This window comes from Entelurus aequoreus, linkage group LG02, assembly GCF_033978785.1.
Source record: "Entelurus aequoreus isolate RoL-2023_Sb linkage group LG02, RoL_Eaeq_v1.1, whole genome shotgun sequence".
Taxonomy (NCBI): Eukaryota; Metazoa; Chordata; class Actinopteri; order Syngnathiformes; family Syngnathidae; genus Entelurus; species Entelurus aequoreus.
The window spans coordinates 14,387,134-14,410,093 of NC_084732.1; the positions used below are offsets into that span (position 1 = coordinate 14,387,134).

The 22,960-nt window shown below is 41.4% G+C and overlaps 2 protein-coding genes across 2 annotated transcripts in view; one reads left to right on the forward strand and one right to left on the reverse strand.

The window, feature by feature from the left end:
- On the forward strand, positions 1–19,904 carry LOC133630799 (GATOR2 complex protein WDR59-like). Its single transcript, XM_062022549.1, has 25 exons — positions 1–95; positions 3,054–3,103; positions 3,176–3,311; positions 3,401–3,489; positions 3,555–3,635; positions 3,715–3,752; positions 7,554–7,642; positions 7,718–7,834; positions 7,910–7,987; positions 9,162–9,318; positions 9,402–9,481; positions 9,544–9,673; positions 9,742–9,851; positions 9,918–10,082; positions 10,153–10,248; positions 10,312–10,416; positions 13,046–13,167; positions 14,600–14,753; positions 14,896–15,029; positions 15,119–15,200; positions 15,262–15,374; positions 17,825–17,945; positions 18,069–18,226; positions 19,204–19,346; positions 19,409–19,904. The coding sequence occupies exons 1-25, from the start codon at positions 12–14 to the stop codon at positions 19,642–19,644; spliced, it is 2,868 nt and encodes a 955-aa protein (XP_061878533.1). The 5' UTR covers positions 1–11; the 3' UTR covers positions 19,645–19,904.
- Positions 18,461–22,960, reverse strand: part of LOC133641829 (G patch domain-containing protein 1-like) — a 20,181-nt gene continuing 15,681 nt past the window's right edge. The window contains exon 12 of the mRNA XM_062035881.1: positions 18,461–19,844. Coding sequence (XP_061891865.1) covers positions 19,799–19,844 — 46 coding nt within the window. The 3' untranslated portion in view covers positions 18,461–19,798. The remainder of the gene's footprint in view (positions 19,845–22,960) is intronic.

Consider the following 22,960-nt stretch of genomic DNA (forward strand, 5'->3'; position numbering starts at 1 on the left):
CACGTGACGCTATGTTGACAAGCCAGGCAGCAGAAACAAAGATGGCGGCTCACTGGAGCGGCGAGAATGTGGTGTTGGAGTTTCGCGACGCGCAGGTGTGTCGTTTATTGTTTTTAAACAATTGTTTCTTTCTTTAGACTTCTTGACATAAGTCAACTTTCATGTCTTGCTCGGACTTTTTTGTGTCCACGGTACCAAGAATGGAACGTCCGGCTGAAAAAAAAAAAAAAAAAAGTCGTCGCCTCGTAGTAAATAGCAGAAAAGTTGATGAGTAATCACACTAAATGTGTTTACTTTTTGTACAGCGGCTGACATAAAACGAGCAGCAACAATGCTGCAATCACATCAACAATGCAGGATAAAAAAATAAAAAACATTGCCCCAAAACACACTCAAACCCGAAAACAATTGGATGAGAGTGATGTTTAAATCATGAAGCGAGTTAGTGTTTGGTCGCAGTACAAAAGCAGGTCACATGACCGTAACAAACTTATATTTGACAACTATAAATGGTAAATGGGTTATACTTGTATAGCGCTTTTCTACCTTGAAGGTATTCAAAGCGCTTTGACACTATTTCCCCATTCACACACTGATGGCGGGAGCTGCCATGCAAGGCCCTAACCCCGACCCATCAGGAGCAAGGGTGAAGTTCAAGGAAGTTCAAGCTCAAGGACACAACGGACGTGACGAGGTTGGTAGAAGGTTGGGGATCGAACCAAGAACCCTCAGGTTGCTGGCACGGCCACTCTCCCAACTGCGCCACGCCGTCCCCCAACTACATAAAGTTCAAGTACCACTGATAGTCACGCACACACTAGGTGTGGGGAATTTACCCTCTGCATTTGACCCATCCCCTTATTCCACCCCCTGGGAGGTGAGGGGAGCAGTGAGCAGCAGCAGTGACCGCGCTCGTGAATCGTTTTGGTGATTTAACGCCCAATTCCAACCCTTGATGCTGAGTGCCAAGCAGGGAGGTAATAGGTCCCATTTTTTTGTAGTCTTTGGTATGACTCGGCCGGGGTTTTGAACTCAAATCAACCTTAAGAAAGTCAGTGACTTCACTATTAAAGTGGGGTGACATTGTTATCACCAGGAAAGATGAGGTCATCTACCTAGGTTCCATTCTAGAGGCTAATCTTTCCTGTGATAAAATGGCAACCAAGGTAATCAAAAAGGTCAACCAACGAAAGAGGTTTCTCTATACAATCTCCTCTCTGGTCAACAAAAGCACCATGAAGATTCTAGCGGGAACTCTCGTTCAACCCTTTTTCGAATACGCATGCACCTCCTGGTACCCCAGCACCTCCAAAACCCTCAAATCTAGACTCTAAACATCCCAGAACAAGCTAGTCAGGTTACTTCTACACCTCCACCCCAGATCACACCTCACTCCTACCCACTTCTCCAAAGTTGGCTGGCTCAGGGTGGAGGACAGAGTAAAACAACTTGCACTGAGCCTAGTCTATAAAATCCGCTACACCTCCCTGATACCGAAGTACATGTCAAACTACTTCCATAACGTAAATGACCACCATAACCACAACACCAGGGGGAGCTCCACAAACCACATTAAACCCAGATTCCGATCTAACAAAGGTCTTGACTCATTCTCTTTCTATGCCACATCAATATGGAATGCGCTCCCAACAGGTGTTAAAGAAAGGGCATCTCTATCCTCCTTCAAAACCGCACTAAAACAACACCTCCAGGCAACTACAACCCTTGACTAACACCCTCCCCCCACCACATCCCACCTCCCCAAATTGTAAATAATCAAATGTAAATAATGAAATGTATATACTAGTTCTTATGCTTTCTGAACTCACTATGTTCACTGCTCGCTGTACATATCCTACCAAGTCAAACCTACACTGTTTCAATGTCCATTTCTCAGATGATATAATTGTTGATGACTGTAGTGCTGATATCAACCAAACATACCCCCCCCGCCCCAACCCCCTCCACATCCCACCCCCCGGATTGTAAATAATTCAATGTATATACTCTGATGATTAACTTGTGTGATGACTGTATTATGCTGATAGTATATATTTGTACCATGAATTGATTAACGTGGACCCCGACTTAAACAAGTTGAAAAACGTATTCGGGTGTTATCATTTAGTGGTCAATTGTACGGAATATGTACTGTACTGTGCAATCTCAGTGTTTCCCACACATTCATTTATTTGTGGCGGCCCGCCACGAAAGAATTACGTCCGCCACAAATAAAATAAAATAAACAATTTTTTTTTTGGTCCTGTCCAGCTTCTCAGGCAAATCATAAAGTTGATGTAGATGCCCATGTAGGCTGTTCAGATTTACTTTACAAAAGAGAAGTGTAGGATACTTCTCTTGTTGCCTTATTTGTATTTGACCACTACTGTTTTCTGTTTATTTGTTACTGACTGTGGCAGGACACCTCTGCCGCTGTTTCACTTTATGTTGCTGGTAAATAATATGGTTGTAGTAGTAGGCTAAAGTTCAATTATTTAGTATGCACTAATTAAAGGGGCAGAGCTTTAAGAGACATTTTAGCTTTTATATTTTATAAGATATATTTTTTGTAAGAACCACAATTAATAAATATAATTCAGTGAATAACTTATTGTTCAAATCTGTATATAAATATGTACATAAAGTGTTGTAATTATATTGTAAAATGGATGGATGGACGTTTAAAACAAAACTGTTATTATTAATTAGTAAGTATGCATTTTTTGAGTCTTTTTAGGGAAAATCATATCATTGTAGTAAATTATGCAAATTACTCGATGATGTCATGGTGACTACGCCCATAGCCACGCCCCCACCGCCACAGGTATCTTGGCAGTTTATGGGAAACACTGAATCTAGTAATAAAAGTTTCAGTCAATCAATCAAACGACCTACCGATCTCAGGGCGGACACTCTAACCACAAGGCCACTGAGCAGACACATCATGACAAAGATGCTTCTGACGTTACCATGGTTACCATCAAGAAGGAGTACATAGCAGCCGCTCACATCCCACCTGTCCATTGTTGACCATGTTGCGTTTGTGTTGCCAGGCGACCACCATGTCCGTGGACTGTCTGGGCTCGCACGCCGTGCTGTCTGGGTAAGCAAAGTCAACAAGCCGGTCTTGAGGTCAAAGGTCACTTTTCCCCTTTCCCCCCTTCCCACCCGTCAGACGGCGTTACCTGTACATGGTCAACTTGGAGGCGCCGTGTGAGTTGGCGAGGAAGATGGCTCGCCACAGTAAGTGGGACGTGGGCACGGTCCAGTGGAACCCTCATAAGTCCCACTCGCACGTCTTCGCCGCATCGGTTAGTTTTCCTCCCCACGTCCTAACGTCGGCTCACTTCCTGTTTGACCATTTTCACTGTGTGTGTGTATGTGTGTGTGCAATACCCAGAGCAACCAGCGTGTGGACTTGTACTCATGGAAGGACGGCAGCACCGCAGATGTCCACACATCCTTGCAAGGACACACCAGAGTCATCAGGTATCTTCAGATGGTCAACCATACCGAATCCATGTGGTCTCACTGTGTGTGTGTGTGTGTTGAAGTGATCTGGACTGGTCGTGCTTTGAAGCAGAGTTCCTGGTCACCAGCTCTGTGGACACTTTCATCTACATCTGGGACACCAGGTAGTTGACGCTCTATGGACTATGGTCTGGTTTGCTGCTGACCCTCAGGCTTTGACATGGGTGATGTTCTTTTCCACAGAGACACTCGGAAGCCCGCTGTGGCTTTGTCTGCCGTTGGTGAGGACACACAACATGGCCCCTCGAAAAACTTGTCAGAAGCTTATGGTTTAGGGGTGTCCAAACATTTTCCACCGGAGGACTTTTGATTGATTGAGACTTTTATTAGTAGGTTGCACAGTGAAGTACATATTCCGTACAATTGACCACTAAATGGTAACACCCGAATAAGTTTTTCAACTTGTTTAAGTCGGGGTCCACTTAAATTGATTCATGATACAGATATATACTATCATATATACTATCATCATAATACAGTCATCACACAAGATAATCACATTGAATTATTTACATTATTTACAATCAGGAGTGTGGAGGGGGGGTGGGGTGGGGGGGTGGGGATATGGACATCAAGTAGTGGACATAGAGAGAGAGAGAGAGAGAGAGAGAGAGAGAGAGAGAGAGAGAGAGAGAGAGAGAGAGAGAGAGAGAGATCAGAAGGCATAAGAAAAAGAACCTGCATTTGATTGTTTATTTTGATTATTAGCACACTGAAAAATCATCTTTTTAATTTTCAAAACCAATACAATATTTTGATTTTTTTTAATCTTTAGGGCTTTCCTTAAGTTTAGGGTCTCAGTCATAAAAATCTTAAAAATAAGTATTTTTAAAATTATTATTTTTAAATGCTTAAATCTCTAAATTAATGTCTGAAGGCCCATTGGTCGATATAAATATTTTATAGATATTCTTTTAATGTTTTATGCCCATTTTCTCAAAACCCTGTTTTTAATGGCAAAAACACAAAATATGCAATATTTTCCCACCCTAAAAAAATCTAAGTAGGCTATTTCATGTGAAGTAATTGGAACCTTAAATTGGTCAATAATTCATATTAAAATGTATTTTAATGAATTAAAATTTTTTCAGCAATGATTTGAAAAAAAATATATATTGGGGATCCAAAAGGGCCCAACTGATAAAAGTGTAATTTTTTTTACTGTTAATGCTTAAGTCTCTAGATTGCAGGAGTCCAACTCAAGGCCCATTTAATATGGCCCGCAAAAGCCTGGAAATAATATGCGTTTATAAAGTATATTTTCTTACTAAATATACAGTATATTCGTTATTTGTAGTTTGACAGAAAAAAATTATCTTTTGCATGCACTTGCATGTCTGAAACTTTAACATAATCTAATAATAAATCAAATAATATATATATATAAATATATGCTTGATTTATGATTTCAATGCAAGTTATCTATCAACGTGTACAATGTAAAAATGACAAAATATATTACGATAAAAGACTAGCAGCTCAGTTGCTGTAATTTTACTGTCAAAAAAAACACTGGTACCAGTTTTCCATTTACAGAAAATACACAATAACCGTAGATTTTACGGTTAAAAAAAACTGGCAGAAATGTAGTATGGGCCCGTATTTTTCGTTACAGTAATATGCTGTAAAAAAAACAAAAAACATTTTACGGTAAATTCCTCTTTATTTTATTTTTCAACAGTAAAATTCTGGTAATTGAGTTGCCTTTTTTTTTTACTGCAAAATCTACAGATTTATTTTTGCAGTTTACGTAAAAAATATGCGGGAAATCCTCATAAATGTAATATTCATATATTATTAACTGTTACATGCGGCCCTCTTAGGGCAGGCATAACTGTTTTGCTTATGTTGTATGTCCTTTTTGTCAAAGAAAAGCTTTTTTAAATGGCAAACAAAAAAATATGCAACATTTTCCCCAAAAAGATAATTTAAGGTGGATTTTTTTTTTATGTCAAGTAATTGGTGCATTGAATAGGTCGATAATTCATAACAAGATTGATTTGAATTCATTCTAAAATTTTTTAGCAATAATTTCAGGAAAAAATATTGGGGATCCAAAAGGGCCCAAACTCATAAAAGTGTATTTTTTTAATGCGTTTAATGCTTAAGTCTCTAGATCCCAAGAGTCAAACTCAAGGCCCGGGGGCAAGACCTGGCCTGTCACATCATTTTATATGGCCCGCAAAAACCTGGAATAAATATGTGTTTATAAAGTATCTTTTCTTATTAAATACAGTATATTTCTTATTTCTAGTTTGACAGAAAAAAATCATGTATTGCATGCACTTGCATGTCTGAAACTTTAACATAATCTAATAATGCATCAAATAATATATCTATATAAATTCAAACTGTTTTTTGTTCAAATAGAAATAAATACCTAAATATCTACTTGACTTATGATTTCAATGCAAGCTATCTAAATACATTACGATAAAAGACTAGCAGCTCAGTTGCTGTAATTTTACTGTCAAAAAAACAGTGGTACCAGTTTTGCATTTACAGAAAATACACAATAACCGTAGATTTTACGGTAAAAAACTGGCATAAATGTAGTGTGGGCCCTTATTTTTTGTTACAGTAATATGCTGTAAAAAAAACAAAATTTTACAGTAAATTTTTTATTTTATTTTTCAACAGTAAAATTCTGGTAACTGAGTTGCCATTTTTTTTATTGCAAAATCTACAGATTTTTTTTGCAGTGTACGTAAAAAATATGCGGGAAATCCTCCTAAATGTAATTTTCATATATTATTCACTGTTACATGCGGCCCTTTAAGGGTAGGCATAACTGTTTTGCTTTTGTTGTATGCCCTTTTTGTCAAAGAAAACCTTTTTTTAAATGGCAAACACACAAAATATGCAACATTTTCCCCCAAAAATAATTTAAGGTGGATTTTTTTTCATTGGGGCTTTGAATAGGTTAATAATTCATTACTACATTGATTTTGATTATTATTTTTGGAGCAATTGCAGTTTTAAAGTGTTAAGTGTCAATATTGCAACTTTTTCTCATTACTTCTCACCTGTTTGCTGTTTTATTCCACTTTTTATGTGTTTTTTAATAGTATTTTTAGAATGCCCATTGGGCCGCACTTTGGACACCCCTGTTTTAGTTTATTTAAATCAGGGGTGTCAAACTTGTTTTCATTGAGGGCCACATCGCAGTTATGGTTGCCCTCAGAGGGCCGCTTTTAACAATTAGTAATGTATGAGTATAAATGTGTATATATATAATACATTAACAAAATATTTTTTTACATAAGCTGCAAAAAAAATATTTAAACTTTACTTTAAAAACTGGCAGCCCAGTCACCAGAATTTTACAGTAAAATCATTTTTTTTGACAGCATATAAAAAAATGGAATGGAATGGAGAAACAATACCACTGTTTTTAGCGGTAAAATTCAAGCAACAGCGCTGCCAGGTTGTTGTTTTTTACCGTAAAATCTTGTTTTAATGTTTTTTTTGTTTTTTTTTTAATGTTTTAGTGTCTTATTGTATATGGAAAAAAACAGTAACAAAGTTGATTTTACAGTAAAAAAACTCAGTCGGCGGAATTTAACCGTAAAATCTATTGTCAATTTTACAGTCTACAGTTTGATTATTTTTTTGAAATCATAAGTCAAGCAGATATTTAAGTACAGTATTTATCTTCATTAAAAAAAAAAAAAATTTTGGAATACATAATATAATATGTAGATTTTGATATTGAATTTGAAAAGATATGCAATTGCATGCAGTACATGATTTTTAATGTCAAAAGGGAAACAAAAAATATATTTAATAAGAAAAGCTTAAACATTTTATTAACGCATATTATTTCCAGGCTTTTGCTGGCCACATAAAATAATGTGGCGGGCCAGATTTGGCCCCCGGGCCTTGAGTTTGACACCTGTGATTTAAATGGACTGGACTTTGTTCGGTACGCTGTCAACAATTATGGAAGCCAATCTAGAAGTTATGTGCAAAGTGGACGGGGACTAAAGTGAAAGCGGGCGTTATTCTGTGTCATGTTTCAGCCGGCGCGTCTCAGGTGAAATGGAACCGGAGGAACCAGAACCTGCTGGCGTCCAGTCACGACGGAGACGTTCGGATCTGGGACAGAAGGGTAAGGGGGACACTCAGGCGTGATCTTTGAAGACGTGACTAAGTCGGCGTGGTCAAATTGTTGTTGTCGGAGCAGAAGCCGAACACGGCTGCAGAGTACGTGGCGGCCCACTTGTCCAAGATCCACGGTCTGGACTGGCACCCGGACAACGAGTTCATCCTGGCTACAAGCAGCCAGGACAACTCAGTGAGGGTGAGGGTCCACAAATGAACTGCAGCTACCAGGTTGTCAGCATTCTCAGTCATCACTTGGATTGTGTTTGTGTAGTTTTGGGATTACCGACAACCCAGGAAGTACCTGAACATCCTTTCGTGTCAGGTGCCCGTGTGGAAGGCTCGCTATACGGTGAGAACTTCACTGATGATCCACAGCTGCAATATACTGTGTGTGTGTGTGTGTGTGTGTTCTTGGCTTTCTACCCTTCTTGAGACATCAACAAGGAAAAGTACCTTCCATATAAGGACCGGTGAACAAGTTAGGACATAAATCATGGTCCCAATACGGAAAACCATTGCATTTAATGGAGAATGTCTCATTTGCACCCCTGGTGGTGAAATCTATCAAACTTAGGGTGGTCCCAAAAAGGAGGGATTTTTCAAATTGACTGTGTGTTGGGTTTAAAAGTGCTCCCCCTCTGGCCAACATATGTAATAACAAGTGTGTGTAAGGAATTGAAATGCGCCCCCTTTTGCCAAAATTAATTTAAACAAATTGGTAAATATGTATTTAGAGACATACTGTAATAACTTGAAGTAAATAATAAAGATTAAAAACCAATTACAAACAAAAAATTCAACAACTAAAAAATTTACTAAAAAGCAGTCTCACAATGTGTCGACTTTTTTCTTATAAAATTAGGAACAGTTTCTCATATTCTTTCTGTTTTTGTAATATTGCAGTATTTTTTCGTAAAATTATTACTTTTTCATGTAAAATAACTTTTTCATGCAAAATGGTGACATTTGTCATAAAATTCTGACTTTTATCACAATATTACCAATTTTTTTGTTCTTGTAAAATAGTGGTATTTTTTGAGTAAAATGTTGACTTTTGTCAAATTCCGATTATTACTTTTATTGCCAACATTTTACAGTTTTTTAATAAAATTGTGACTTTTGTCGAGTAAAATTACGACTCTTTTCATAAAATTGCCAACATTTTGAGCTTTTCTTCTAAAATGGCGACTGTTATTGAGTGAAATTCCAACTTTTATCATAATATTGCACACACTTTTAGTTTTTCTTGTAACATTTTGACTTGCGTTGAGTAAAATTACGACTTTTATTATAATACTGCCAAAATTCTAAGTTTTTCTTGTGAAATTGTGACTTTTTTCTTGTGAAATTCCAACTCATTTTTCACAAGCTTTTTTATATTTACAGTTTGTATGTATTATTAATGTTGTAAATACACATCTTTATATATCTAGAAAGGGTGGTCCTAAAGAGGTAGGCATTATTCGAAAGTCTTAAGAAGGTGACAAATACGTGTGTGTGTGTGTGTGCGTGTGTTTGTGCAGCCCTTCTCCAACGGCTTGGTCACAGTGATGGTCCCTCAGCTGAGACGTGAGAACAGTCTTCTTCTGTGGTCAACCCTGGACCTCAACAGTCCCGTCCACGCCTTCGTGGGACACGACGACGTCGTTCTAGAGTTCCAGTGGAGGCCGCAGAAAGAAGGTCCGTGCACGCAAAGGTCACGGTCCCGCCCCCTTTTTCTGCGATACGTCACTGCACTTCCTTGCTTGTGTCCGGTGTCTCAGGTACGAAAGACTACCAGCTGGTCACGTGGTCCAGAGATCAGACTCTGAGGATCTGGCGGGTGGACCCTCAACTCCAGAAGGTGAACGTCGACCCCGGTCACACGCTCGTCACGCGACCTGTGACTTTTTCTTGTCCGCGCAGCTGTGTGTCAGCGACTTGGCGGACGACCTGATGGAGGGAATGTCTCTCAACATGGACGCGGACAAGTTGCTGGCGTCCAACGACCCTGACGGACAGCACGCCAGAACTCCTGCCGGACAACACCCGCACGGTGACACGCGCCTTCGGTCCACATGTGTGCCGCTCTCCCCGCGTGTCTCACTGTCCCTTGTCCATCAGATCCAGACGGCGTGGCGGGCTCGGGCCCTCGCCAGGACTCGGTACTCCCTCAGACGCTCCAGCAGGAATTCTCTCTGGTCAACCTGCAGATCAGGAACGTCAACGTGGAGGTGAGCCGTGGACAGATGGAGTCGTAGAGGACATGTAGACGCTAACGTTACTCGCCCGGGGGACAGATGGACGCGGTGAACTGCAGCTGCGTCGTGTCCGCTCATTTTGGGAGCCATCAGGTCAGACTGCTGATGAAATTCCCGGGACAGTACCCCAACAACTGCGCCCCCACCTTCCAGTTTGTCTCCCCGACGACCATCTCCACAGCTATGAAGAGCAAGATCCACAAAGTAGGCCTCAGAAAGATTCCCCTGAACGCACCAGTTCTTTGACGTCTCATGTGTCCCTCTCGCCTCTCAGATCCTCACAGACGTGTCTCTGCAGAAGGTTAAGAGGAACCAGAACTGCCTAGAACCTTGCGTCCGACAGCTCGTGTCCTGTCTCGAGTCGGACATGGTGAGAACGTCCCCATCATGCTGTCTGATGACTTTTATGCTACTAATTGATGTCCCTTTGTAGACGCAGGACGACAGTCCATCCTCGGGCCCCTTCGTCCTGTCCAATCCTGTCGCTCCAGCGCTGCAGGCCTTTCCCCGAGTCATCAACACATACGGGTCCTACCAGGTAAGCGACTCCAAGCACTTCCTATTAGGACTGCAACTAACGACTATTTTAATAGTCCACTAGTCATCGTCAATCTTAACGATTAGTCAGACCATAAAGCGTACGCGTATTCAGTGGCTCTAATTTAGCCATCACCTTTATAATTCAGCCTGATATTTTTCAGCGTGTGCTTACTAACCACTACGATGACTAAGTCACAAAAAATGAAGCAACTATTACATTTTTGTTCATTTCAAAGAGAGCACAGGAAAAGTTCAAAGTAAAACGAGTACTGTATTTTTCGGAGTATAAGTCGCTCCGGAGTATAAGTCGCACCGGCCGAAAATGCATAATAAAGAAGGAAAAAAACATATATAAGTCGCACTGGAGTATAAGTCGCATTTTTTGGGGAAATTTATTTGATAAAACCCAACACCAACAATAGACATTTGAAAGGCAATTTAAAATAAATAAAGAATAGTGAACAACAGGCTGAATAAGTGTACGTTACATGACTCATAAATAACCAACCGAGAACATGCCTGGTATGTTAACGTAACATATTATGGTGAGTCATTCAAATAACTATAACATATAGAACATGCTATACGTTTACCAAACAATCTGTCACTCCTAATCGCTAAATCCCATGAAATCTTATACGTCTAGTCTCTTACGTGAATGAGCTAAATAATATTATTTGATATTTTAGGGTAATGTGTTAATAATTTCACACATAAGTCGCTCCTGAGTATAAGTCGCACCCCCAGCCAAACTATGTAGAAAACTGCGACTTATAGTCCGAAAAATACGGTATATAGTTTTATGTAAAAAAGGACAGTTAAAATAGCAGCGATAACAACAAACGATAAAACGAGCTTGCTGAAAAAAGTATTTTGTGATGATATGTTTAAAAAGCTGTACACTGATATATTATTGATTAACTCCTGGCAGTTTTAGCACTCCAATAGACTCAATGCATATACAGTCGTGGTCAAAAGTTTACATCCACTTGTAAAGAACATAATGTCATGGCTGTCTTGCGTTTCCAATAATTTCTACAACTCTTATTTTATTGTGATAGAGTGATTGGAGCACATACTTGTTGGTCACAAAAAATATTCATGAAGTTTGGTTCTTTTATGAATTTATTATGGGTCTACTGAAAATGTTAGCAAATGTGCTGGGTCAAAAGTATACATACAGCAATGTTAATATTTGGTTACATGTCCCTTGGCAAGTTTCACTGCAATAAGGTGCTTTTAGTAGCCATCCACAAACTTCTGGTTGAAATTTTGACCACTCCTCTTGACAAAATTGGTGCAGTTCAGCTAAATTTGTTGGTTTTCTCACATGGACCTGTTTCTTCAGCATTGTCCACATGTTTAAGTCAGGACTTTTGGAAGGTCAATCTAAAACCTAAATCCTAGCCTGATTTAGCCATTCATTTACCACTTTTGACGTGTGTTTGGGGTCATTGTCCTGTTGGAACACCCATCTGCGCCCAAGACCCAACCTCCGGGCTGATGATTTTAGGTTGTCCTGAAGAATTTGGAGGTAATCCTCCTTTTTCATTGTCCCATTTACTCTCTGTAAAGCACCAGTTCCATTGGCAGCAAAACAGGCCCAGAGCATAATACTACCACCACCATGCTTGACAGGAGGAATGGTGTTCCTGGGATTAAAAGCCTCACCTTTTCTCCTCCAAACATATTGCTGGGTATTGTGGCCAAACAGCTCAATTTTTGTTTCATCTGACATCACATGGACAAAGATAAGACCTTCTGGAGGAAAGTTCTGTGGTCAGAAGAAACAAAAATTGAGCAGGTCAGCAGAGGAGAAGTAATGTAAAAGACCAGCATTGCATTAAAAGCAGGGAAAGACGGGCGTGGCCACGGGAGCACCGCGGTGAAAGCAGATGAGATGACTGGAGAATAATTCTCAAAATAACTAAAATAAATGCTTTGTCAGATATCAAAACATATTTGGGTAGAATTATTGACACAAGAGTAATTTTTATTCTTAAATGAATTAAAAAAGAAAAAATGGACTCCAGAAATAAGGGAGCTTTTTTCATGCAGGGCAAAAGTGCTAGTGCTTAAGCAATGCTTATTTGTGTGAGTGAATTATATTTATATAGCGCTTTTCTCTAGTGACTCAAAGTGCTTTATGAAAATGAAATCAGGTGAATCCTGATATCTATGTTACATTTAAACCAGTGTGGGTGGCACTGGGAGAAGGTGGGTAAAGTGTCTTGCCCAAGAACACAACGGCAGTGACTGGGATGGCGGAAGCGGGGATCGAACCTGGAACCCTCAAGTTGCTGGGACGGCCACTCTACCAACCGAGCCACGCCGCCCCGTTACTATCAATTTTACTACGGATTTATTTTTAAATATTGAATAGTGGTATCGTATGTGTACATATTGTATCTGCTGATGTAGTTTTGTTGTAGTTATAATAAAAATAAATATATATATATATAAAAAAAAAAGACCGATAGCCGATATATACGTCAAAATGCCAAATGGCAGCGTTGATAATAGATCGATCTGTACTTTCCATTGGTAATGGTAAAGTAACCATTATTCATCACAGCTTGTTGACAACACTCTTACTGCCATTAACAAACACACACACACTTTTTCAGGACGCCAATATTCCTTTCCCCCGCACGTCTGGGGCTCGGTTCTGCGGCACCGGCTGTCTGGTTTACTTCACACGGCCAATCACCATGCACCGCTCAGTCCCGCCCACGGAGCCCACTCCCAGGTACCAGTCACATGACCACATTTGTGTTAGAGCCTATGTATCAAAGTCAAGGCCCGCGAATGATCTATGATATTTGATTAGTATTAGAACCGGCCCGCAGGCCACAGCCGCCTGCTGCTGTTTTGCACGCACCAATACTCCATCAGTGTTGGCGCCAGGTCCAAGGGACCCCATCAAGTCATAAAAATGGTGTCCCACAGTAAATTTTTGGGTTCCCACTTTTTTGTAAGCGTTTTGAAAACAAATGATAAATGTATGCATTATCCTGTTATATCTCACATTCTATATTGTGTTTTGGAAAAAAGTTGTCATAAACGTTACTTAATTCATAAAAAAAAATTATACAAAAGAAATAAAATGTTTATGCATATGTAAATGTATTCAGTTATAAACATTCATTCACTTTCTTCTTTCTTTCATGGATCTAAACTTTACCGCTGCCGGTATTTTTTTTTCTATATTTTTATTGTAATTGTTTCAGAATGTGTTTGTTCTATTTTTGGCCCAAGTAAGACAAAGAAAACTATCTGAAGTTATTATTATTTTTTAGTTTTAAAGCCATGATTTTAATAGTCCGGGGGGGGGGGGGGGGGTTGAGGCCGTGGTTGGGGGAGGCGTGATTGAGGTGCAGGCAGCATACCCCTTCCCCTTCGAGCTGTCCTGGATGAAATGAAATTCTTTTTTCCAATCATTTTGGAACTTGCAAGCATATTTCTTCTTCTTACTCGTTGTCGCCATGTCTCTTCTTCGTTCTTCTGCTTCGTCTCCTTCTTGTTGTGTGTGCAGTTTTGCACTGAGCTCCAAAAGCCGTAGATGTTATTGTAGCGTCCCGGAAGAGTTAGTGCTGCAAGGGGTTCTGGGTATTTGTTCTATTGTGTTTATGTTGTGTTACGGTGCGGATGTTCTCCCGAAATGTGTTTGTCATTCTTGTTTGGTGTGGGTTCACAGTGTGGCGCATATTTGTCACAGTGTTAAAGTTGTTTATACGCCACCCTCAGTGTGACCTGTATGGCTGTTGACCAAGTATGCCTTGCATTCACTTGTGTGTGTGTGTGTGCTTGAAATTAACGTTCTCGTTAAACAAGGTAAAAGATCATTCAACGTGTCAGCATTTCTTGACATCTTCGAGTAAAGTCCATTGTTAAACCCGTCCAACGTTACATTATTATGTGACTGTGCCTGCACGCTGTTTATATGGAGGAAAAGCGGACGCCTGGACAGCATGCGGCTGTTAAGGGGTGAAGGTTTCAGGTGAGAGAGGACGCTAAAGGCAGTGCCTTTAAGGCACGCCCCCAATATTGTTGTCCGGATGGAAATCGGGAGAATGGTTGCCCCGGGAGGTTTTCGGGAGGGGCACTGAAATTCGGGAGTCTCCCGGGAAAATCGGGAGGGTTGGCAAGTATGAGCTAACACAGATGTGTGCGTTTGTCAGGTCGCTGTCGGCTCTGTCGGCCTATCACAGCGGAGTGTTGACCCCCATGAAGATCCGCTCGGAGTCTCAGAGCACGCTGCGTATGTACAGCAGCAGTCCGACTCGCTCGGACAAAGACACCGTGTCCATCTCGTCCTTCTACTACAAAGAGCGGGTGACGTGCACACACACACGCACACATTTCAGTGACCATCAAATGTATGTGGTTAGTTCAATCGACCTGGGATAGCGGAGCGCTTCCCTTTTGATACACACGCTAGCAAAACTTCAGTTGTATCCCCTCGTGTGTCCTATAGAAATCTCGCCGCTTTAAGACCAAGAGGGACGGGGCGGACTACGCCAGCCGATCCATCAAGTTAGCGGGAAAGGTGATCATCCAGGAAATCTCCTGCCTGCTTCCGGTCCACAAAGTCCTCGGAGAGAACTACATGTCAGTGAACACATCGTTCTCCTCCCCTGTTCACGCTTCCTTGTTTGCTATGATGTTTGACCCCCGACGTCTCGCCCTCGTTCTCCCAGCCTGAACATGCATGACATCCAGGACACGTGCCAGAAGAACGCCGCCGCCGCGCTGGCAGCCGGACGTCGAGACGTAGCCAAGGTAGGGCCGCCCCGATGTCATGTAAACGTCAGTAAATGGACGATTACGCGTGCGTGTACAGGTGTGGGCTCTGGCGTCCGCAGCAACAAGTCTGGACCTGAGTCCGGACTCCGACCCGGACACGGACGCCCCCTGGGCGAGTCATCCGTTTGGTCGCCATCTGCTGGACACTCTGTGAGCTATTTTCTGTTATCAAACTTCCTTGAATATGACGTAGTACAGTGGAACCTCTATTTACATACTTAATTGGTTCTTGAACACGGTTTGTAAATCGAAAAGTTTGTATAGTGAAGCAACTTCATCTGTAAGAAACAATGTAAATATAAATAATGCGTTTCTGCCTTGACAAAAGTCCATATTTTAGTAAAGGCTTGTACACTTAAAACTAGAGATGTCCGATAATATCGGACTGCCGATATTATCGGACGATAAATGCTTAAAAAAAAAAAAGCACTTTTTGACTTCAATAATAAATATGGCAGTGCCATGTTGGCATTTTTTTCCATAACTTGAGTTGATTTATTTTGGAAAACCTTGTTACATTGTTTAATGCATCCAGCGGGGCATCACAACAAAACTAGGCATAATGTGTTAATTCCACGACTGTATATATCGGTATCGGTTGATATCGGAATCGGTAATTAAGAGTTGGACAATATCAGAATATCAGCAAAAAAAGCCATTATCGGACATCTCTACTTAAAACACAAAATAAAGTGCTATACAGTATTGTATATCAAACATACATAACAAGGAGGTGATGGATTAACTCTCTTTATTAACAATCCAAACAACAAAGAATAGCTAAACTGTGCTGTATATGCTGTTCTGCCAACATGAGCACGTCCTTTTGGTGCCCTCACAAACTATCAGAAATCACAAAAATCCTTAACTTTAGCAACCGTATTGCTACAAAAATAAACATTAAAAAAAATAAAATCAGCAAAGGAGGAGCTGACATGAAAAGACAAAGAGAGAACGGGAGGCAGAGTCCGTGTTTGTGTGCACGTGGAAGAGGTGCTGCTAAATGAGAGTAGCTCTTCTCCGCTGTGAAAGAAGTCTGCTTTGACATATTTTTCCAGAAATAAAGTTAAAGTACTAAAGTACCAATGATTGTCACACACACACTAGGTGTGGCGAAATTATTCTCTGCATTAGACCCATCACCCTTGATCACCCCCTGGGAGGTGAGGGGAGCAGAGGGCAGCAGCGGTGGCCGCGCCTGGGAATCATTTTTGGTGATTCAACCCCCAATTCCAACCCTTGATGTTGAGTGTCAAGCAGGGAGGCAATTGGTCCCGTTTTTATAGTCTTTGGTTTGAACTCACAACCTACCGATCTCAGGGCGGACTCTAACCACTAGGCCACTGAGTAGGTGTCCATTCTCATCACAATTAAAACTTGCCGTAGTACGAAGCCTGCTTTGTCGAAATGTCCATACTTGTGAGCGCCATTAATGTAACCCTCGCAAACAATTTTCTTCTTGTCCAGTCTTTTTCGGACTCATATTGAGTTTAGCGAAATGGACAAAACTTGTAAAAAGGCGAAAAATGTGAGAAAATCCACATTTTTAAATATTTATTTTTGCATCAAAATATCACTTCCGCAGTTTTTAAATGAAATATCAATAAAAAAAATACGACCTGAAGAAAATTGTGATTATTGTCGGGATTTGATAAGATGTTTCCGTTGTTGAAAGCTCCATACAAAGATACTTAGGCAGTATCACAGTACTGATGGTTGTAAGTAGAGATGTCCGATAATATCAAACTGCCGATAAATGCTTTAAAATGTGATATCGGAAATTATCGGTATCGGTTTCAAAAAGTAAAATTTAGGAATTTTTTAAAAACGCCGCTGTACGGAGTAGTACACGGACATAGGGAGAAGTACAGAGCGCCAATAAACCTTAAAAGCACTGCCTTTGCGTGCCGGCCCAATTACATAATATCTACGGCTTTTCACACACACAAGTGAATGCAAGGCATACTTGGTCAACAGCCATACAAGTCACACTAAGGGTGGAAGTATAAACAACTTTAACACTGTTACAAATATGTGCCACACTGTGAACCCACACCAAACAAGAATGACAAACACATTTCGGGAGAACATCCGCATTGAACACAACATAAACACAACAGTTTGCATGGCAGGAGTATGCTTATTTACACCCCCCATTATTTACTTTTAAATTCAATCTCAATTGTGTACACTGCTGCTGGAATTTTAATTTTCCTGAGGGAACTCTCCTGAAGGAATCAATAAAGTACTATCTATCTATCGATAGGAATGTTGCTCTTTTATTCTCTATTTTCACATCCCTGAAAAACACAGAAAAGGCTCACGCTGAAGGGCTGAGAAGTGACTAGTAGAGTAATGGGCAGCAAGTGACCTGGATGGCTCCACCTCCCCAAATATATTGCGCCCTGCTTTTTGCCTGTAGGCGTGACAAAAAATTGAAAGAATGAAAGAAGCGTCCGCACACGGAGGCAGATTCGGCTGGATGGGAAAGTTTGCAATTAGAGTGGTTAGTAAATGGAGGTTCCAGTGTATATTGTAATGTCGGCAGCAAGTGCGACGTCAAGCTCTAACGTGCCGTGGTTGCTGGGTGTCACCCTCAGCGTGGACCATTACAGTCACATGAGCGACGTTCAGACGCTGGCTATGTTGTGCAGCGTCTTCACAGACTGCCACTCGCCGCAGTCTCGCTCCCCCGCGCTCCTGCCGCCCCACTCACGCTACGTAAGTAGTGACAAGGCCCCTTTCATTTGCATACAGTGACGAGCACGTGAATTTAAAACGCGTGTCAGCGTATTCTGCAGGCCGAGCTTGCACGGGAAGTGATGTCATGTGACCTTTGCTCAGCTCAGCTTCGTGTCCGAGGCTACGTTCCCGTCCGCGTCGCGGGACTCGGAGCACGCCAACTCCTGGAGCGAGTCCTCTTCCGAAGACTGTCGCCATGGCAACCAGAGCCACGCTGACCCGCGTGAACAAGAGAGTGAACAGCACGACATGAACAAGAGGTGGTCACGCACGCGCACACACACACACACCCACACACACAATGTCATGTTAATGCGGCACTGTGAAGTGAAGTGAAGTGAATTATATTTACCGTATTTCCTTGAATTGGCGCCGGGAATATGGTATTCGCATGCCTCGAATTACAGCCGGGTCAAACTCGTTTCGCAAAATAATTAGCGCATGCTTGGCACTTCCGCTGGGTCAAATATGAGTCATTAAAGACTCCCGCCTCCTGGTGGTAGAGGGCGCTAGTGATTGTTCTTGCGACTGCTGGTACTGCAGAAGACCCGTGCAGCAGAAGAAGACAACCGGCAGCAAGAGTGCACAGCCATTGTTTGCTTGGACTTTTACCATGGAGGATTAAATATCTAAAATAAAACAGTTTTCTAAACTGGACTTTCAATCGAAGCAGGAGGTAATACTTAAAAGGAAGATCTCCATCGAGACAGAGAGACTTTTAAAGCTGAAAAAAGATAAGGAAGACTTCTATATCGATGCTTTTCTTCAAAAGGAGCTGGCATGGACTCATTTATACCTAAAGGTAAGACAATAATAACGTTTTTTTTTAATTAAATGTGCTTTTCATGATAAGGTAAGCACCGGAGTGAGAAGAGGTTTTAAAATAATTAGCGCATGCTTGGCCATCCCGCAGGCTTCTGGTAAGCGCCGGAGTGACAGGAGGTTTTAAATTAATTAGCGCCTCTGCGGCTATTCAAGGAAATACGGTACATAGCGCTTTTTTCTCTAGTGACTCAAAGCGCTTTTACATAGTGAAACCCAATATCTAAGTTACATTTAAACCAGTGTGGGTGGCACTGGGAGCAGGTGGGTAAAGTGTCTTGCCCAAGGACACGACGGCAGTGACGAGGATGGCGTAAGCGGGGATCGAACCTGGAACCCTCAAGTTTCTGGCACGGCCACTCTACCAACCGAGCTATACCACCCCCAAAGTGATGTCACTTCCTGTCCCCTGCAGGCTTTTAGACCCGACCAACACGCTGCAGTTTGACGACTTCAAGAAGTGTTACGGGGAAATCTTGTACCGCTGGGGTCTACGAGACAAACGAGCCGACGTTCTCAAGTTTGCTTCCTGTCCCCCGGAGCCGCACCAAGGAGTCGGTACGTTGCCGACTTCCTGTCCGTCCTGTACCAACGCTAAAATCCCGTCTGTCTCGGCGCAGAGTTTGGCGTGTTCTGCTGCCACTGTCGCAGCCAGGTGCGGGGGACGCAGTGCGCCGTGTGCAGGCGCCTTACCTTCCAGTGCGCCGTGTGCCACGTGGCCGTGCGTGGCTCCTCCCACTTCTGCCTAAGCTGCGGTCACGGCGGTCACACGGGTCACATGATGGACTGGTTCCGCCGCCAGGACGAGTGCCCGGCGGGATGCGGCTGCCGCTGTCTGCAGCAGAGCGTCTTCTGATGAGCCTCGCATTGATGATGAAGATCTTTGTGAATTGTGTCGTTTATTTACTGCCGTCAAACGATAAAAAATAGGTTTTATTCACGTGATGATGTCGTCAGGTCAGTTCTTTCTAAAAGTCATTAGAATGTTCATCCGTGATGGGGGTCATAGGTCACTTTGCTGCCAGTGATGATGTTGATGATGTGACGCTCTTCAGCCTGCAAGTACAATGAGTATTAATGAGAAGCCATCACCAACTGGCTGGGTCAGGGGTGTTCAAGCAGTGTTTCCCACACATTCATTTATTTGTTGCGGCCCGCCACGAAAGAATTAAGGCCGCGACAAAAAAAAAAAAAAAAATGTAAAAAAAATTTTTTTTTTTTTTTTGTGTCCTGTCAAGCTTCTCAGGCAAATCATATAGTTGATGTAGATGCCCATATCGGCTATTCAGATTTACTTTACAAAAGAGAAGTGTAGGATCAAGATTTTTGGAGCTCTTTGTTCAGTGGATCAGATGTTTGATGAAGCTTTGTGTCTATCTACCACCACTACTGTTATTTGTTTATTTGTTACTGACTGTGGCAGGACACCTCTGCCTCTGTTTCACTTTATGTTGCTGGTAAATAATATGGTTGTAGTAGTAGGCTAAAGTTAAATTATTTAGTATGCACTAATTAAAGGGGCAGAGCTTAAAGAGACATTTTAGCTTTTATATTTTTATAAGATATATTTTTTGTAAGAACCACAATTAATAAATATATTTCAGTGAATAACTTATTGTTCAAATCTGTATATAAATATGTACATAAAGTGTTGTAATTATATTGTAAAACGGATGGATGAACGGACGTTTAAAACAAAACTGTTATTATTAATTAGTAAGTATACATTTTTTTAGCCTTTTTAGAGAAAATCATATCATTGTAGTAAATTATGCAAATTACTCGATGATGTCATGGTGACCACGCCCATAGCCACGCCCCCACCGCCACAGGTATCTTGGCATTTTATGGGAAACACTGCCAAGGCACGGCCCGGGGGTCCGCTGCTCATTTTTAAAGGCCTGCAGCACATTTTAAAAAGATTACCGTATTTTCCGCACTATAAGGCGCACCTAAAAACCTCCAATTTTCTCAAAAGCTGACAGTGTGCCTTATAATCCGGTGCGCCTTATATATGGACCAATATTGAGCCCCAACAGGTCTCCCAACTACGGGATGCATAACGTAACCCCAGCCTCTACTGTAGCGTCTATTCTATGCGCCTTTTATATGAACAAAGTTTTAGAATAGGCCATTCATTGAAGGTGCGCCTTGTAATCCGGTGCGCCTTATAGTGCGGAAAATACGGTACCAAAAAACACAAAAAATTGGAATAAAAGAGTCAACAGGTGAAATGTAACAAGATAATGTTGACTCTGATAACACAAAGCTACCATGTGTTAAAAGTAAGTCATGTATCTACAAAGCCCAAAACCAGTGAAGTTGGCACGTTGTGTAAATCGTAAATAAAAACAGAATTCAATGATTTGCAAATCCTTTTCAACCTATATTCAATTGAATAGACTGCAAAGACAAGATACTTAACGTTCGAACTGGTAAACTTTGTTATTTTTTGCAAATATTAGCTCATTTGGAATTTGTTGCCTGCAACATGTTTCAAAAAAGCTGCCACAAAAAGACTGAGAAAGTTGAGGAATGCTCATCAAACACTTATTTGGAACATCCCACAGGTGAACAGACTAACTGAGAACAGGTGGGTGCCATGATTGGGTATAAAAGCAGCTTCCATGAAATGCTCAGTCATTCACAAACAAGGATGGGCCGAGGGTCCCCACTTTGAGAACAAATGCGTGAGCAAATTGTCCAACAGTTTAAGAACAACATATATCTCAACCAGCTATTGCAAGGAATTTAGGGATTTCACCATCTACGGTCCGTAATACCATCAAAAGGTTCAGAGAATCTGAAGAAATCACTGCACATAAGTGGCAATGCCCGTGACATTCGATCCCTCAGCGATACTGCATTAAAAAGCGACATCAGTGTGTAAAGGATATCACCACATAGGCTCAGGAAAACTTCAGAAAACCACTTTCAGTAACTAAGGTTCATCGCTACATCTGTAAGTACAAGTTAAACCTCTCCTATGCCAGGCGAAAACCGTTTATCAACAACACCCAGAAACGCCGTCTGCTTCGCTGGGCCTGAGCTCATCTAAGATGGACTGATGCAAAGTGGAAAAGTGTTCTGTGGTCTGACAAGTCCACATTTCAAATTGTTTTTCGAAACTGTGGACATCGTGTCCTCCGGACCAAAGAGGAAAAGAGCCATTCGGACTGTTATAGGCGCAAAGTTCAAAAGCCACCTGTGAAGGCGCCATTAATGCTGAAAGGTACATACAGGTTTCGGAGCAACATATGTTGCCATCCAAGCAACGTCTTTCATGGACACCCCTGCTTATTTCAGCAAGACAATGCCAAGCCACGTGTTACAGCAGCGTGGCTTCATAGTGAAAGAGTGCGGGTACTAGACTGGCCTGCCTGTAGTCCAGACCTGTCTCCCATTGAAAATGTGTGGCGCAATATGAAGCCTAAAATACCACAACGGAGACCCCCGGACTGTTGAACAACTTAAGCTGTACATCAAGCAAGAATGGGAAAGAATTCCAAGCTTAAAAAAATGGTCTCCTCAGTTCCTGAGTGTTGTTAAAAGAAAAGGCCATGTAACACAGTGGTAAAAATGCCCCTGTGCCAACTTTTTTGCAATGTGTTGCTTTCATTAAATTCTTAGTTAATGATTATTTGCAAAAAATAATTAAGTTTCTCAGTTTGAACATTAAATCTTGTCTCTGCCTATATTATATTCGGACATGTGAATTTTGAATGGCAGTGAACAAAGTGGTGGGTCACCAAACCAACGTGGCTGTGGTGCAGCAAACAGAGTGTGAATAATCTGAGTACGCAAGGGGCCTAGATCTTCCTGCAAAAAGCAGATACGGTCAGGAAATTTAACTATGCTATGAAATAGATCCCTATACATAATCAAAATAAGAGTTGTCGAGTGATATCAAGCATTATACGTCGGTCGCATTCCCAGTCATATCAAACTTTTGTGCTTCAGACATCATTCTACACGACAAAACCGATGGAAACTTGGAAAAACATGGAGGTCTCCAGCTTCTTTGTGTGTGGCTGGGTCAAGGACATTGGTATCAATAATAAATATGCATCGTTTTTGCTCGGGTCAGGTTGCATTACATGATTTAACTTCGCGTCTACTGCCATGTTTGTTGCTGTTGCACGCGCCATTTACGAGTACGTGTTTTCCTCGTC